The sequence below is a fragment of the Sarcophilus harrisii genome, chromosome 6, assembly GCF_902635505.1.
Source record: "Sarcophilus harrisii chromosome 6, mSarHar1.11, whole genome shotgun sequence".
NCBI classification, from domain to species: domain Eukaryota; kingdom Metazoa; phylum Chordata; class Mammalia; order Dasyuromorphia; family Dasyuridae; genus Sarcophilus; species Sarcophilus harrisii.
Window position 1 is genome coordinate 230670641 of NC_045431.1, and position 18325 is coordinate 230688965.

An 18325-nucleotide genomic window follows, 5' to 3' on the forward strand; every position below is an offset into this window, starting at 1 on the left:
CCTCAGTTTCCTCACCTGTAAAATCGGCTGAGGTCGCATTCAAGAACGTCCCTTCCCTCTCTCTATATTAGCTAAGCAGTCAGCTCCCTGTGTAGGTGCCCAGTCTGTGCCAGCTGCTGTGCTAAACACTGGGGGTATCTGCAAGAGCTCAAGTCCCAAGTCCAAACAACTGTGCTCAGAGGGCGGGTAAGTGGGAGAGGATCACAGGGGGAAGGCACTAAGATGAAGGAGGGAGAGCAAGGTCTTTTAAAGATGGGAGTTTCTCTGAGACACAAAGGGGAGGAGGGAGCGCCTTTCAGGCAAGGGGAAAGGGGCTAGGTTTGTGTGCCTCAGTGTCTCCTTGCTCAGACTGCAGCCTTCCTGGGGCAGCTCACCTGGATTTCTTTCTCTTGTCTTTCCAGTTTTTCCTGTTCATCTTGTTAATATTCCTGGCAGAGCTCTCAGCAGCCATCCTGGCCTTCATCTTCAGAGAAAATGTAAGTACCGTGCAGTTCCCTCCATCCACCCCTCCACCCTCCGCCTCTTCTGTCCCCGGAGACATTGGCTGAACATTCAGGGCATCATGGAGTAAGGAGACCTGGTTTGGAGTTTCTACTCTGGGTCTTCTTAGCTGTGTGACCTTTGGCAAGTTAACCTGTCTGAACCTCAAACTCCTACTCTATGTAATGGGAATAACTCACATTCATTGAGCTCCTTAAAGTTTGTAAAGCACGTTCCGCGCCACACACACGATCGCATTTAAGTCTTATAACTACTCTGGGAATTAGCTATTTCTTTCTTTCTTTTTGAGGAAGGAGGTGATCAGGGTTAAGTGACTTGTCCAGAATCACACACCTAATAAGTGTCAAGTATCTGAGACAGGATTTGAAACCGACTCCAGGGCCGGTGTGCTTTCCACTCTGTCACTTAGCTGCCCCATCAGCTATTTTTAAGTGCTTCTCAGAGGGGAAGATGATGTAGATTTTGTAGAAGTCATATCTGAAGTCTCATATGTATGTGAGAGACAGACAGACAGACAGAGGAGAACCGAGACAAAGTCAGAGAGAAAGAGGAGAGAGACAGTCAGAGAGAGAAGAAAGACAAAGAGAGAATAAGGAAGACAAAAAGAAAGAGAATAGAGAGAGACACAGAGACAGAGACACACACACACACAGAGAAACAATTGGCAAAGAACATTAATATGGTCATGACCAAAAAAAAAAGATTAAGAACCCTAAAAATACCTTTACTACAGATATTATTATCCCACTTTTACAGATGAGGAAAATTAAACTCAGGTTAAGTGACTCGCTCACTTAGTATCAGACACAGAATTTGAACCCAAGCCTTCCTATTCAGTCCAGAAATTTGTTCACTCATCTGTGAACTATTTACCTCACTGGATTATTATGTAGAAAAAACTCACCAACCTACTTTGTAAACCTTAAGGTTCTCTAGAAATATGAGGGTTTTATTATAGCAACAAAATAAATTTATCCCATTATTTTTGGTCCAGATCTATGATTTCATTAGTGTGAGGAATTCCCTATAAGGAAATGCCCTGCCCTCTACTGATGAAGAACAGCAGTTATTCTGCAGTCTTTAAGCTAAAGAACTGTCCAGAGCACGGACGAGTTGTCATTTTCCTAGGGTCACCTAGGCAATGTGTGTCAGAGATGGGACAGGAACTCAGACCTTCCTGATTTCTAGGTCAGCTCTGTAGTCACTATCCCAGGCTGCCTGTCATCTTCTATCAGCTTCTTCTAAAAGCAGATTCTGAAGAGTTAGGGCATCTAAGAGCCAGACAAGAAAAAAAAAAAAAAGAATAAAAGGAAGGAAGGAAGGAAGGAAGGAAATAAAGAAAGACAAGGAAGGAAGGAAGGAAGGAAGGAAGGAAGGAAGGAAGGAAGGAAGGAAGGAAGGAAGGAAGGAAGGGAGGGAAGGTGGGGGGTGGAAGGAAGGAAGGAAAGAAGAAGGGAGGGAAGGTGGGGGGTTGGAAGGAAGAAAGAAAGAGAGAAAGAAAGAAGAGAAAGAGAGAAAGGAAGAGAGAGAGAGAGAGAGAGAGAGAGAGAGAGAGAGAGAGAGAGAGAAGGAAAGAAGGGAGGGAAAGAAAGGAGAGAGGGAGGGAAAGAAGAGAGGGTGAGGACAAAGGAAGGAAAAGAGGTAGGAAAGAGAAAGAGGAAGGAAAGAAGGGAGGAAAGGAAGGAAGGATGGATGGAAGGGAAGGAGGGAGGGAGGAAGGTCCAGGCAGTGGGAAGATTCCCTCTTCCTCCTTCTGACCGAAGTATTTCAGTCTCTGAAGGCTGAGCAACGTCCCCATCTGACAGCTATGGGTGGCCATCTAGTGGGCAGTGAGGGTAGCAGACACGAAAGCCGAGGGTTGGGCAGGGGGCCCTTTCTCTGTCCCTTGTGCCTGGGTGAATGAATACCAGGAGTAAGGCGCCTCTTGAAACCGGGGGGAGGTTGGCGACTGAAGGGAATGGCCCCTGAGTCTTGCCCCTGCCCCCTGAGATGGACCCTTTCCCAGGGCTCCATGGAGCTGCCGTGCTCAGGCAGTGCCACCTGCTGCCTAATTCAGGGACCAGTGCCTGAGGCCGACTCTGTGTAGAGCTGGGGAAATGGGAAGGCTGGAAAAAAGGTGGGGGACCTGAAAAATGAGCCAGCAAAGGGTTGGGGGCCATAGACCCCTTTGGCAGTTTGTTAAAAGCTATGGATTTCTGCTTAGATTTCTGCCGATTCTTAAGTGTATACAAGGCATAGCATTTCAGAGAACAAATTAGTTTGAAATTTTTATAATTTTTTTTTAGAGTTCACAGACCCCAAATTAAGAACTCTAGACTAGAGGAGAGTCTGGAGCCCTGAAGTTTTGCCCCTAGTTCTCTGTACTGAATGCTTGGCCCAGTACAGTGTGGCCCCATGGAAAGAATATTGGTCCACGATGGGGAGCAAGGTTCAAATCCTGCCTCTAACACTTCTGCTTTGGCTAACTTTGGACAAGGCACTCAGTCTCCCTGAGCCTCAGTTTCCTCATCTGCAAAATGAGGGGGATTAGAGCTTAGTGGTCCCTTCCAAGCTCTAAATGTGAGCCTATGCTTCCCCTCATGTTTGTGAACATGGCTGATCGGTGCCTCCAAAGCAGTCATTTCTTCCAGTCTCTTGTAGGAAAAATTCTGGGCTTTCAGGTGGGAACCTGAGTTCAAATCCTCTCTCTCATATTTTTATATACTATATATATATATATATATATACAGAGAGAGAGAGAGAGAGAGAGAGAGAGAGAGAGAGAGAAAGGAAAGAGAGAGAGAAGGAAGGAAGGAAGGAAGGAAGACAGAGAGAGAAAGAAAGAGATAAAGAAAGAGATAAAGAAAGAAAGAAAGAAAGAAAGAAAGAAAGAAAGAAAGAAAGAAAGAAAGAAAGAAAGAAAGAAAGAAAATGAGAATAAATTCTTAAGAGTCTGGATCTGTATAACTTTTGCTGGAACTCCCAGCAAAGAAACTCCCCACCGTTGTAGAATTGCAGCTCCTCTCTGACTTTACTCTTAAAGAGACACTCAGAAACACTAAGAGGCCAAGGGACAACCTGTGGCCACTTAACCAGCAGGTTCCAGCATTTGACCCCTCTTCTTTGCAACTGCCCAGCTGGCTCTCTAGCCATCATCTTCTCTCACCATGGTTATTCCAAGCAATAGTGACTCGGGTTTCTGCAGCATTTTAAGAATCCACAAGATTTCAGATGTGGAAGGACCTGGGAAGATTTCCATTCCCCAAGACAGTGCCTGGCACATAGTAAGCCCTTTAAAAATGAGGTTCCCTTCCTTCTTCTCTAGTCCTGTAACTGAACAGAAATCAATTTTTCAATGTCCATAATAAGTGATCACATTTTTTCCTTCCAAGACTTCCTTCAAGAGGAAACTCCCCACTTTCCTAGGCAGCTCAATCTACTTTAAGGTGACTGTGAATTATTAGGAGGTTTTTCCTGCTTTTGAGAGAGTGTATATTATAGGAGACAATGAGCCATCCTCAGAGCTTAGAAAACCCAAGTTCAAGCCTTGTTTCTGTCACAGAATGACATTGTCACTAGGAAGATCACAACCTCTAAATACAGGGCATCTCCCTACAAGTGTATGCTGCAAAGCAGTGGGAAACATATATTGGTGGAGTGAGTGTCCTTATTTGGGAGTTCCCTATATTAGCTGCTTCACACAAGCAGTAATTCTCCCTATTGTTCTGTTGAACTACAATCCCTGGTTCTGTATAATTCACATTTCTGGAGCTCACTCCTGCTTCTGTCCCCCAAGGCCAAATAGAATAAATCTAATCCCTCTTTCATGTGACAGACTTCAAATAATTGATTTATTATCTCAAATGTGCCAGATGCTGGGGACACAAATACAAGGGAAAATCAGTATCTGATCATCAAGGAGCTTATGCTCCATGGGACCCAAAGTCTAGGACAAAGCCACAAGTTCTAAGGTTTATATTGATTGAAAGACATTCTCAAACACTTGTATGCCTGTGGAAGGAAGGAAGGAAGGAAGGAAGGAAGGAAGGAAGGAAGGAAGGAAGGAAGGAAGGAAGGAAGGAAGAGAGGGAGGGAGGAAAGAAGGAAGGAAGAAGGGAGAGAAGGAGGGAAGGAAGGAGGGAGATACAGATTTAGCGTCCCTAACTTAGCATATCCTTTAAGTCTTTCTGGCTTGCTAGCCCCTGCCAAATCTTGTGTCCCCCAGCCAAGCCTCCAGTACTCTAGGATCACCTCAATATCATGATGAAGCACCAGAATTGGAGTCTTGTAGAGAAAGACAGCAGCTTTATGTGACAAGTACATTAGTGAGGAAAGTACAGATCACATATAGACACTGTGCCCTGTGAGATCCCTGAGGAGAGGTTTGGTCCCAAGCTCTTCTGCATCCTGGCTCCTTTCAGACCTGGGGGATCCTGGAGATGGGCTTGACTCTGCAGGAGAGGAACCCTGATACCTTTTAGCACACCTTTGATATTTCCTGGTTATGTGATCTTGGGTCAGTCGTTTAACCCAATCAGGCCTCAGTTTCCTTATCTATAAAATAAGACAGTTGTGCTGCATGACCTCTTAAGTCTTCCATATTTAAAACAGTGATCTTATGAGGACTGGAGTAGCAACATCCAAAATGTTCATCTTAGAAAGAGATCCAAAAAGCCTTACCCCAGTCTCTCAGATTCTCTTGAATATAAAATTTTTAAGAGCAGACATTTTTGTTTCCATATCCCCAGTGCCTAGCAGAGTGACTGGCAAGCAGTAGGTGCTTAATAATGCATATTGGACTATTGAATTGATCGGTCCTGTTGCCCAGAGGAGCAGAAATTTCCTGTCTTAGTGTCCACCTGTGCTTGAGATGAAGCGAGGAAAAAGACAGGAAAAAAATCATATCTCTAAGGCACAATGAGGATGTTGATTATGGGTCTGGGGTCTTCATGTCCTGTTTTCCTTCTTGTGTTTCTCAGCTAACAAGAGAGTTCTTCACCAAGGAGCTGACAAAGCATTATCAAGGAAGCAACGAGACAGACGTCTTCTCTGTGACCTGGAATTCAGTCATGATCACTGTGAGTCTCCTAGAAAGATACGGGTGCATCCACAGTGAAGTGCACCGGTGGGGCATCTCACTGGATTTCTCTGGGCATCTCCTACTCCTAATAAAATTTTGCGGATTGTCCTTCAAGCCGATGGTATCAATCTCAAATAGAAATAGTTCCCTGGATGCTGAATATTGACTTAGAAAGCCACATACCAAACATCACCTATGTTGCATTCTATTTTTACTTATTTTGTTAAACATTTCCCATTTTCACTGTAATCTGGTTGGCCTTCACTGGACAGTTTGCTGGGCTTGTGGCCGATGAGTTTGATACCTCTGTGCTAAACCATGGATTTGTCTTCCTAGCTTTTCCTCATAAGCTCCAATTTCATTTTTAATCTCCTTTTTAAATTATTTATTTCTACTAGTTGGCACTCCATCTGGGTGTCTTGGGGTTGATTCCTTCTTTTTTCTTAGTCTATAATTGTAATTAGCATGGAATTATTTTCATCTCCTAGAATTTCCTTTTGGGGTCCTCTTAATCCATAGTGTGTCTTTATTTTATTCCTGTTTCATCATTTCCCCAGTCTCTTCCCTGGGGGTAATTGTTGTAGGGCTTCACTCCACCCTACCCATGTCCATCACCCATGCTGTTTTTTCCTAACTTCTTCCATAATTGCTCACATTAGAGTCTGGATAAGGCATTTATGTCTCAGTTTCCTTATCTTTAAAATGGGGTAATAATATCACCTGGCCCTCAGGGTTATGGCGAGGATCAAATGAAGTAATATTTGTATAGAGCTTTGCAAACCTTCAAGCACTATCTAAATTCAAACTATTATTATTAGCTGAGCTGGAAAGGACCTAAGAGGTCTCCAAGTATAATACCTTCAGTTTCCAAATGAAGAAATTAAAGTCCAAAGAAATTATGTGAAATGCAACCTGAACAATGAGATAAGGAACAAAGCCTCTGATCTCAGACATGTAAGATCATGGGCATTCTCTCGGAGTTTAGTGCTTAAATGACAACCTGAGAAATGCCAATTTTTGTGTTTTAATCCTTCAATTTATTCCCTAAATCAGAAAAAAAAATCGTGAACTTGAGAGTCGGTTGGATTCTCAGAAATTGTCTCATTTAGTCCTTTCATTTTACAGAGAAGGAAACTGAGGCACAAAGAAGAGAAAAGTTTTACTCAAAGTCACACAGGTAGTATAAATAAATAGTCAGGCCAGAATTTGAACTAAGGTCTTAAAACTCCAATCTTTTCCATGACTTATTACTCTCTCCCTTGATAGTTGGAAGAGTTTGACGACAGTTACCATTTAATAAATGTTGGGTGCTTTGTTGTTCCCATTCTTGAGCCTCCATTAAGTGAGCTATCTCCTTGTTCTCTGTATTTTTAGTTTGGCTGCTGTGGGGTCAATGGACCCGAAGATTTTAAGTCTGCCCCAGTTTACCGCTTCCTGAACTTCAATGGGGATGAGGTTCCGGAGGCATGCTGCCGAAGAGAACCCCAAAGTCGGGATGGCGTTCTGGTCAACAGGGAGGAGTGCCTCTTGGGAAGAGATCGCTCCTTGAACAAACAGGTAGAGGAGATGGGTTCTCACAGCTGGGAGTAATGGGAGGCTGGGGAGGGACTGGCCAAGAGGGGCAGGACCGGATTTCTTTAAGTTTAAATGACAAAGAATTTTGAAGCGATGACCAGGTAAGACTAACGAGCTATTGGTCCCAATGTAGAAGCGTGCATACAGGCATCCATCCAGTATAGATGCTGATTGGCTGCAGGGGCTCCAGTTTATAAAGGGGTGAAAGGAGGGAGACTGGAGATTCTGGGGTGCATGAGATCTATAATGAACAAGAAATTTCTCTTAGGGAAATCACACCTACTTGATCACAGCACCCAGAATTTCAGAGGTAACTGAAACCTCCAACGTTGGGGGCCATCTTGCCTAACCTGGAACTGAATAAACAATAATTAGATAAGGAACAAAGTTTTTCACCTCAGACTTGGAGGATCATGGCTGATTCCCTGGTTCTCCACAGAGCAAATGAAGAGTTGTCCCCAGGGGTAAACGTTCTTGCACATAAGAAACAGTGGATTTAAACAATATCCTTGAAAATTTAAATTTTCAAAAAATCAGAACCTTAGAGTTGGAAGAGATTCTGGAAACTCCCGACCTGAACAAGGACCTTTTGGACTCCTGATCTTGCCCTCAGGAACACCTGAGTTTGAATCTTTGAATCTTGGTAGCGTTGTGACTTATCTCTCAGGACAGTTTAATTCTTCCAGCCTCTGTTTCTTTATGGGGATTAAAAAATAGCTCATGGATTAATTAGGATTAATTAGGAATAGGATTAATTAATTAGGAATTAAATGGGAAGGTTGAGACATGTCTGACTCTTGTTAGCAATCTAGTTCAACTCATATGTGAAAAGAAATTCTTTCTTAAAAGAAAGCGGTCGTCCAGCCTTTTTGAAGGTTCCAAAAAAGGGGAACCATCAGCTCTCAGGAAAGCCCATTCCATTTTGGGATCATCTAACAGAATAGTGGAGCTGACAGGGACCGTGGGAACTGGAAGGGACCATCGAGGCCTTCTAGCTTAGGGGCTTAAACAGTGGTCTCTGGACAGATTTTAAGGGATTCACAAACAAAGCATCTTTATTTTCATTAATCTCCTAATGAAAGTATTTACTTCAATTATTTAAAAGCTTTGTTTTGAGAAAGGGTCCACAGGCTACCCCAGACTGAAGGGGGTTCGTGACTCAAGAAAGGGCTAAAAACTCCAGCTCGCCTGAACCCTTCTCATTTGCTGATAGGAAACAAAAACCAAGGGAGGAAAAGGTCACAGGGAAGAAAGGGCGGTCAGGATTCAAACCCAGGGCTTCTGGGTTCAAAGCCAATGCAGCTGTGGCCATTTCTTCCCAGCCTGCCCAACCCTTCTGACAGCTGAGCCCTGAGCTCTGTGGGACAAACTGCATTGCTCCAGGACCTGGCACTGAGGCCGGACCAGCTGGGCATTTCTAAACAAAACAAAAAACCAGGGGATTTCTAGTCTTCATTTAAAAACAGGCTCTATGTGATGTTTTCCTCCTCACCACCCACATCAATGCTACCCCTCCAGCTTGTTTTGGTTTTAATTGTTGTGATGTTTCTCTCTGTCTCTGTCTGTCTGTCAGCCTCTCCTTCCCTCTCTCCACCCCTTCCTCTTTCTCTCTCTTTCTTTCTCCCTCCTTCATTATCTCTTTCTCCTTCCCCCCATATCTCTCTCCCTCCTTCCCCCCTTCCCCCTCTCTTTCTTTCTCCCTCCCTCCCTCCTTCCTTTTATCCCTCCTTTCTTTCTCTCTCTCTCTCCTGTCTCCTCTCTCTCTCTCTCTCTCTCTCTCTCTCTCTCTCTCTCTCTCTCTCCTGTCTCTTTCTTCCTTTCTCTCCTGTCTCTCTCTCTTCTCTTTCTCTCTCTGAATCTCTCTGTGTCTCTCTGAGTCTCTTTCTGTCTCTCTCTCTCTCTCCCTCCCTCCCTCCTTCTCTCTCTCTGAGTCTCTCTGTTTGTCTGTCTCTCTGAGTCTCTGTGTATGTCTCTCTCTCTTTCTCTCTCCCTCTCTCTGTATGTCTGTCTCTCTGCTTTTCTCTCTTCCCCGTCCTCTTCCTCAATTGGGTTAATGCTGGGAAACCCTTTGCAGCCCTTGATGAGCTCTATAAAGCACAGTTAAAGAAGTCCCCATAGAACTCCCCCCCCCCCCAGAATCCAACTGTTCATTTTACAGTTGAGGAAAGCAGACAGCCAGAGAGGAAGGGACTTGTTCAACGTCACCTTGACTCTCACTGAATCTGAATCCAAGTCTTTGGACACCCAGATCCAGAGCTCTTTCCATAGAAAGCTCTAATGTCTCTTCAAAATCTAGAACTTAAGACCCCAAAGAGGGGGCTCTGAGCCTGTTCCCCCCTTTCCATCCTCCCCTCCTTTTCCTCCTCTCCCCACCCCCAACCTAGCTCCAGCTTCTCCATTTAGCTGTAGCCCAGAAATTCCCAGCCCCTCTGTGTTCCTCCAGAAAAAATAAAAGATTATTGTTTTTCTTTTTCAGTCACTGGGGGTTAGATTGCCAAAGCACTAAAAAGGGCCACACCCTTCTAACCAGATGTATTGGAAAAGATTTGGGAGTTGGGGGAGGGATCTTGGAGAGAAGACAAAGCTGGGGGTGGGAACTCGGCAGCTGGAGAACAGCTGGTCTACCCGCTCCCTACTGGCCAGGGTCACCCGCAGCCAACTGTGGCTAAAGCCCAGCTCGGTCTTGCCTGCAGAGGGCCCAGCTAGCCCAGGTCTTGTTGGGGGGCCTGAGTATCTGGTGTAGCTTTCCCTGCCCATTAGACTGCGCCACCGTCAAGAGCTTTGGGGACCCCTTATGTCACTCTCCCCGGCTGCCTTGGTTAGGGGGTCGCGTCTCACTCAATCAATGAGCTTTTATTAATTAAGCAGCTACTTTGTGCCAGGCCCAGGGATGCAAATAAAAGGGCAAAGCTTGGTCCCTGCCCTCAAGGAACTTAAGATTTAGCAGAAGAGACAAAGGCCAACAGCCACACACAAATAAGCTATGTGCAGGAGGGACTGGGAAAGTTCTCGGAGGGAAGGCGCTAGGATGCAGAGACTGGGAAGGGAAGTCGAGAACAGAGTCGAGATGGCAGGGAGATGCTCTTGCCAAGCAAGGAGACCAGATAGTGGATCTCTGGAGTGAGGAGGCAGCGGGTACTGCCGGCCTTCAGAGGAGGGCAGCCGGCTCTCCTCATCAACGCCTGCTGTTCATTGGCTTCTTTAACAAGCCTGGCCCTTCCGGTAGAAAGGCGGCTGTTTTGGACGTCAGAAGGCCATTTTCATCCAAAGAGCCGAGACAGAGGAGGCTTCTTGGTGCCCCAGTAGCTGGCCCGCTGTCACGTGCCCTTCTTAGCCCTGCCCCTCATCCCTCTAGTCCTGGCAGTGTGGGCCCAGCTCCATGCGCTCTAATGTAGAGACTCTGAATGGAAGGTCTGAGGCTGTGGTCATGGCAGGTCTGGTACCATTAGACCATAACTCTAAAAACTTGAAGGAACAGCAGAGGGGTTGGAGCCAGTCCCCTCATTTTGCAGCTGAAGTAAGGTGAGATGGAATAATTTGCCCAGGGTTGCATAGATGCTCGGTGTTTGAGGTGGGATTTTAAACCAGTTCAGGACCCCACCCATCAAGCCACACTGACAGCTACGTAACCCAATGGATGGAGCCCAGAGAACCCAAAGATCAGAGTTCAAATATGGCCTCACATACTTCCTAACTGTGTGACGCTGGCAAGTCACTTACTCTGCCTCAGTTTCCCCATCTGTAAAATATTATAAAGATCAGATGAGATATTTGTAAAGCATTTTACACAGTGACGTGCCTGGTCTATTATATAGCAGGCGCTTATTATTGTTGCCTTCCTTCCCAATCTTATCCTGGGTATCAGGTTTTGCTGACTGCAAGAGACTCAATTTTTTCATCTGTAAAATTAAAGAGTTCAAGTAAATCACCTCCAAGATCTCTTCCAGCTCTAAATTTATGTCTGTCTGTCTGTCTCTCTCTCTCTCTCTCTCTCCCTCTCTCTCTTTTTCCCTCTCTCCCTCTCCCTCTCTGTCCCCCCTCCCTTTTTCTCTCTTTCCCTCCCTCCTTCTCTCTCTCTCTCCCTTTTTTCCCCTTTTCCCCCTCCCTCTCCAGCCCTCTCTCTTTCTCTCTCTCTCTCTCTCTCTCTCTCTCTCTGTCTTTCTATGTCTCTCTCTCTCTCTCACCCCACAAATAACAGTAATTTTCTTTAGTACAAGTATGAATCCCATTTTTTACAAATGGCTTGCCCAGGGTAGCACAGCTAGTAAGTGACAAAGCTGGGACCCAAACCCAGTAATTCTGACACCCAAACTAGTCTTCTTTCCACCATGCCATACTGAGGCACCATCTGTGTAGCCAGAAGCAAACGGAGCATGGTAGAAAAGACCCTAGATGGGCTCAATAGCTCTGGACCCTAGAAGCAGGAGCTAGTTGCTGGCTGTGTGAACTTGTGCAAGGCACTTTACTCCAAGTCATTGTAAAACGAGGATTATTTTGGGAGTCCTTGCAAGGAAAGAGTTTAACAATTTTAGATCATTCTAGAAGTGGAAACTATAGTTACTACAGCAGCCTTGGACCTTCCAGTGCCCACAGAGAGCACATGAGCTGGGCGGCTAGCAGAGGGGGAAAGCCTTTTCAGCAAAAGATGGGGAAGAAAGAGTTCGCCATGTGTGGCTCTAGCTTACCACCCAGAGCTGGACAGGAGCCACGAACGTGGGTGGGAACTCAGGAATAGAACAGGACAGTGGGAAAGCAGCTGGCCATATAGATGGGGGCAACCCCACACCCAGATGTTGCTAAAGCCCAGCTTAGTCTTGTCTGCACTGCATAACACACCAGTTCTAGAAATTTGAGAACCCCAGGGACTGGCAGCCCCAGGGCCCATCTCTGCCCATCTAACGACAGTTGGCGATCACCAATAAAGGCAGGCTCAGTGCTCCTCCTGTCTGTGTGTGGCCCCAGAACTCCAGGTGGTTTTGCTGATAAGGAGACAAGGGGGAAAAGGGTGCTCCTTCTTTGTTTGTTTTAAGTGTCCCTCGGCTCACAAGCTGACACTACAGTTAATTCCATGGATGGGAAATGCACGATTACCTGGGCCACTTGGCAAAAAAGGCCCAGAAAATGGGAATGAAAGAATAAACCGCTTTTCTAAAGATGTTTGTGTGTATGTGCACATCTGCAGGGAATCACATGAATTCTGCTAGGAATCAATGTAAAGTCTTGTAGTTGGGCCCAAAAAATCAACTTCCCAAAGACAAGCAGCTTTATGGGCAACATTGGCTGGTGACTGGACATCTGTCTTTAGTGCGTCTCTCCAGTCTATAGAGTTTCTTGGTCTGGGGTCGTGTTCTTCGTGAAAAACAGAGGCTTCTGGGACTGTGGTCGACCTCACTCTGCTGTCTTTTTCTTCCAGGGCTGTTACACTGTGATCCTCAATTCCTTTGAGACGTATGTATATCTTGCTGGAGCACTTGCCATTGGAGTATTGGCTATTGAGGTAAGTGATATCAGTCCCAACTTGCCCTTCTATCCAAGTGGCCCTCAATAGGAACTTTATCCTTCTTCCCCTCATAATTTCCTTCCCCAAGACCCTGTTGCATCCATCCTGTGCTTCCCACCAGGGACAAGATGGAAGGGCTAAGTGGCACTTAACTGGTATAGCCCCATCCCTCCCTCCCAGGGCAAGGTGAAAGGGCTAAGTGCTAATCCATCTCCCTCCATTGCCCAGCCACCATTTATTATCAAGGACACATTGGAAAGGTAGCTTCCCGGACTGAGCGTTGCAGCCTGTGTCCAAGAAATACAGCATTGCCCTCTGGGAAGGAGAATGGTCCATATGGGGCGTGACCCAAAGTCATAGGACATTGCTGACTCCCCTCACCTAAGCTTCGATGGCCTGACTGGTAGAGAGGGCCATCAAAAAAAAAAAAAAAACAGATTATGCCATAGAAAAAGAACCAGTTACTCTCAGGTTGAGCCCCTGAGACACTCCTCTCTCTAGGTCCCCAGGACCCCAGTGTCCTCTGGGATAGCGGCTACCACCAGCCCTCAGTTGGCCTGGGGGATTCCTCCAGACCCTCCTGACCTAGAGATAGCAAAAGCTTTCTTCCCTTTATTCACTACAAACTCATCACTTCTCTGGAGCTCAGTTCCCAGTATGGTGGAAACAGCTCTCAATTTGAAGTTTATAAGAGTCCAGCGACTCTGCTACTTGTCCCCCGTATAATTCTAGGCAAATCCTTCCTCCTCCAAGCCTCGGTTCCTTTATCTGTACAATAAGAGGATGGTCCAAACCTCTAAGATCCCTTTCAGTTTTAGCTCCAGAATTCTTCCATCCTAAAATATCTCTCAGGGTTTTTGTAGAAAGGGAGGCAGATTGAGGCCGTCACCGCATTATTATCTCATGCTTCCCCTTTTTCTGATGGAGTTAATAATGGTTGTTATTGATATAATAATCATTATTAATCATATTATCAACTCACATTTCTACAGAGCCTGAAGGGTGACATTATCTCCCTCTTCTCATCTTTCTGATAGTTAATAATGGTTGTTTTTGATATAATAATCATTATTAATCATATTATCAACTCACATTTCTACAGAGCCTTAAGACTTACAAAAGCACTTTCTAACGCCCCTGAGAGAGGTTGCTGTGTAGAACTGACAGGGCTGCAGAACAGGAAACTATTTCCTTGTAATTATAATTTGGCTTCATCAATTGACAGACGTGGCTGACTCAAATCACCCCAGCCCTTATTACCATTTCTTTTTTCTACCCAGGATAATGGTCTTTAATGTAGACTTTAAGGTTTACAAAGTGCTTACCATAGCCGGACAAAGTAGAATGATATCATTATCCCCATTTCACAGATAAATTAATCAAGTTTCAGAGGTTATGTGTCAGTTACTGTCAGAGCCGGGATCTTTATCCCCAATTCCGGTGTGTTTCCCGCTGCCTGTACTTGAGACTCAGATTCTCCCTCAGACTTGGGCCAGCCGACATTGGCTTGCCATCGCTCCTATTGAATCTGTTTCCAGGAGGTTTCTGTGACTCTTGCCCTGAACATTTTCTTCTCATTCTTACCCCATTTTGATGCTCGGATTATTAGGACATTAAATATATTGTTCCTCCATAGGAAAAGTTATTCTGTTAACTAGTTCTACACTCAATCAAAACTCGACTTCTCTGCCCTTGCTCTTGACTAGCTAGGGAAGCCCCGGCCACAGAGTCAAATATCCCTCTCAAAAGGGCCCAGGGAATCTGGCCTGTGTGTAATGTCATCTGTTGGCTGACGTCTCTATCAGTGGAACTACCTCCCTCACTTTCTTGTCGTGAAGATAAGAGAAGGAGCCACAAATCACTGCAGAGCTATTGTGTTGGTATACCAAAGATCTGGAGTTCCTTCCCTCTCCCTTTTCCTTCTCTCTCAACTTGTTAGCCTGGAAGGCAAGGGAAAGAATCCCAGGTCACTGCAAAGCTATTGTCTTGTTAGGTCCAAAGGCCCAGGAGAGCCACAGCCAGGCAGAACAAATAACAAAAGCCCTGATATCCAACCTTCTGCTGGTCACTCCCTTTGGATTTTTGGTGTTTTCAGGAAATAGTGTAAAATCCTCAAAGCATGGGAATATTTGTGTCAATTTATTACAATTTCTTTTTAATTTTTTTCCTGAGGCAATTGAGGTTAAGTGACTTGCCTAGGGTCACACAGCCAGAAGTGTTAAGTGTCTGAGACCAGATTTGGACTCAGGTCCTCCTGGCTTCAGGGCTGCTGCTCTCGATTTCTTTGTAATCAAGAAATATCTTCCAGGATTTTTAGGACAGAGGGTGCCCAATCTCCAAAGCTGTCAGATTTAGTGGGCAGTACCGGGACAATGTCCAGCCCACATTTCCAAGTTGTGACTTGACAAGGTTCCCCAAAATCTGGCCTTAACAAGGCAATCAGCCAGCTCCCACTGCCCCAAAGCTCCCTTCATCCCTGAGCACAACTAAGGCTCAAGGATGCTGGAGAACTGTAGCAGCTCCCCTATTCCACTCCTGAGATCTCTTGGTCAGCGCAGTGCCCAGAGGCGAGAGCAGCACAGAATCATGGGATCACACAGCTAGAACCATCTGGTCCGATGCCCTCATTTTACAGATGAGGAAACTGAAATTCAGGGGCCTCCAGTGACTTGTACAAGGTCACACAGACAGTGAATCAGAGGCAGGATTTGAACCACTTCCTCTCCCAGAGAGCAGCTTGGCCCCTAGCAAAGTATGGCAGTTGAGAAATTCACTTTTAAGAAGTTCTCTCCTTCCAGTCTGTCCCACTCAATCCACTTTCACAGACATTTATTAGGGACCTTTCTGTGCGAGCCTTGGGGCAAGTGTGGGGACACAAAGGAGGTTTGCAGTCTGCTGGGGCCGGGCCTGGGGGTCGTTCCCATACAGTACAATATAAGGCGTGAGGGAGACAAAGGGGAGAATCCGAAAGGTCGTCCAACGCTGTGATTCGAGGGGGCTCCGGCTCCAGCTTAGCCGCCAAAGCCTGATTCGTCTCCCGCTTTCTTTCTGCAGCTGTTTGCCATGATCTTTGCCATGTGCCTCTTCCGAGGGATCCAGTAAAGAGGGTCCTGCCCTCCCATTCCAGGTGATTGCTACCCCGGCCTCCTCCCCTCCTTGCAGACTCTGCCCCACCTGCCTGCCTGATCCGGACTGAGCAAAGCTGGCAGGGGGCGGGTGGCGGGGAAGGTGAGAAGGAAGAGGGCAGTAAATAACTATTTTTTTTAACAAGAAGAAATGAAGAAAGGGGAAAAAAAGATTGTTGTAACATATACTTGGCCAAGGAGAAAGCCCAGAATCGGAGGTGCCGTGCACTGGACGTGAGCGCCGGGCTTCTCCCTGCGGGCACCTGCCCAGGGACCGGACCCAGAAGCCTGCCAGGCGCGGATTGCACTAAAGACCAAAGGAGCATTGGCAGTGGAGCGATGGGGAGGCGAGTCCCAGCGTTCCCTCTCCTTGTGCAGCTCAACCCCACAACCACCCCTCAGCCACCATGTTTGACCAGACCAAGAGACTGCAGGAAAGCTTCGGGACCCAGGAGACAGCAAGAGGAAGGGGCGATGAAAGCAAGGGAAACTGAGCAGCCCAGCAAAAAGTCCGCCCTTCTGGGGAGAGGACTAAAAAACAAAAATAGGCAGTTTTGGAAATATTCTGTCACTGCGGAAAACTTGGGTTCCATTTGCAACTCCCCTGGGGAAGAGAGCTTGAGTGGGGAGCTGAGGGGAGGGATGGAGGGGGAGGGGTATGTCCTAAGGGAAGATTTTTGACGATGTTTGGATGAAGAGAATTGGAGTCACTCTCCATTCCCTCTAAGAAGTGCCCGGGTTAATAATCACCACCTTCCCTCTGGCCACCCCCACTTCTCTCACATACTGGGGGAAGTGCAATTGAGAGGCTCACGGGTCTGGAGCTGGAGACCAACTTGTGCTGATGATGCTCTGGACCACTGTGTGCTTTGCTCAAGATGCCCTCCGACTGCTCTGTCTCACACCGTTCTGACTGTATCCCCCATCTCCCTTCTCGGGGACTATAAACCAGAATAGCTGGCCAACCAGGGTCCCTGAGGAACCCTTTACAGACATAAGTTCTCCTTCAGTTCTCCTTCCACTGGTCAGTCCCCCACATCCCACCCTTCCCACATCAACCTTGCCCTTGGAAAGGAGGGGAAATCAGTGATGTTCTTCCCCTTCTCACCTCCTCCCTCCAGAGCTAAAACTTGGGTCAGAGTGGGGAGTTTAGAAGCACCCCGTCACCTTCCTGGGGGCAGACGCTGATCTGCCCATCCCTCCCGTGGTGGCAGGGGTCTCACCTCCAGCACATGCTCAGCTCTGGCCTAGCAGCAACAGCAGCGCCCAGCATGTCCATCGCCCCTCCTGCTGTGGGTGAATATGTCCACTGGGGCTCTGCCTGCCTCCTGTGGTTTCCCTCTTTCTCATGGACTGCTCATTCTCCTGCCCTCCTCCCGCTAAGGCTAGGGAAAAAGGTCGTGCCCACAAGAAGTACCCAAGGTCCCGTAGGCTCGTCATCCAGGCCCAGAAATGAAAATAAATCCCTTCTCACTCAGCTTTCTGGCCTTTCTTCCCCCAGAAGGGTTCCCCCAGAAAAAAAGGAATAACTGAAAGCTTTTTTTTTGAGGAAACGGGGAGAGAGACCCCCCCAGAATGAGCCAGGACAGCTCCTCCCTCGGGGGCACAGGGTGAAGAATATCTAGATCAAATCAGGAGCAGTCCAAATGGCTCTTCTCTCCACCCAGCTTTCCCCAATCATCCAGTCCTGTCAAAAGGGGGGTGGGAGACTTAATCCCAACCTACGCTGCCAGTTTTGTTAGGAACCAGTGCCCCTTTCAGAAGCTACTGACTCTTTGGAGAAAGGAAGAAAAGTTTGGCAGGAAGGGTAGGGGCGGGCTCTGGGGTCCCCACCAGACCCAGGGCCCGGAGCTGCTGTTGCTGCTGCTGCTTGTTTTTTGTAATCATCCCCCTGGCCCACTCCCCCCACCCCTCACTTGCTCCTTTTCCCCTTCTCTGTCATTATCTAACTGGAGGCCCTGGGGGAGATTGAACTCCCCAGGGCACTCCCAGCTTCCCTCCCCCAGCCCAATCTCCTGCCATGTGAAATACGTTTAAAGTCTATTTTGAAAATTGTAAATGTTCCTTGGAGTAGATAGCAGAGCTAATTTATCATGTATTCCCTCCCATCAGGCTTTTTTTATATTGGGGAGTTTTTTTGTAATATAAAACAGAACACGCGTTGAATGTTCTGCACCGGTCTTTGTGTCTGTTTCTTAAAAAATGAATAAATAAATAACTGCGTATATAAATGGTGACTGGGAATCAGGCTGCTTTTGATTTGGAGTCTGGGGGAGGGTGGTGGAAAATAGAGTTGGGGGAGGGAGTTTCCTACAAGTTAGAAACAGAAGGTGTGAGGGTGAGGGCCTGAATGTCAACTCTAATGCTCACTTGTAACCTGTGGTTCCTCCAGCAAGAGACTTAATCCCCCTGGGCCTCAGTTTCTCCATCTGCCAAATGAGGCAAATGGTCTGGGAGACCCCTTCCTAGAAGCCCACCCCAGAGCTGGAAAATATCTTTAGAACAAAATGTCAGAACTGAAAGGGACCTTAGAACACAGAATGCTAAATTGGAGAGGGTTAGAAC

At 46.6% G+C, this 18325-nt stretch overlaps 1 protein-coding gene across 3 annotated transcripts in view; it reads left to right on the top strand.

The window, feature by feature from the left end:
- TSPAN18 (tetraspanin 18) overlaps positions 1-17997 on the top strand; it is a 221740-nt gene extending 203743 nt beyond the window's left edge. For all 3 annotated transcript variants that reach the window (XM_031942007.1, XM_031942008.1, XM_031942010.1), the window contains 5 exons: positions 402-476; positions 5460-5558; positions 6935-7117; positions 12549-12632; positions 15690-17997. In XM_031942007.1, coding sequence (XP_031797867.1) covers positions 402-476; positions 5460-5558; positions 6935-7117; positions 12549-12632; positions 15690-15737 — 489 coding nt within the window. In that variant the 3' untranslated portion in view covers positions 15738-17997. The remainder of the gene's footprint in view (positions 1-401; positions 477-5459; positions 5559-6934; positions 7118-12548; positions 12633-15689) is intronic.
- The last annotated feature ends 328 nt before the right edge of the window (positions 17998-18325 follow it).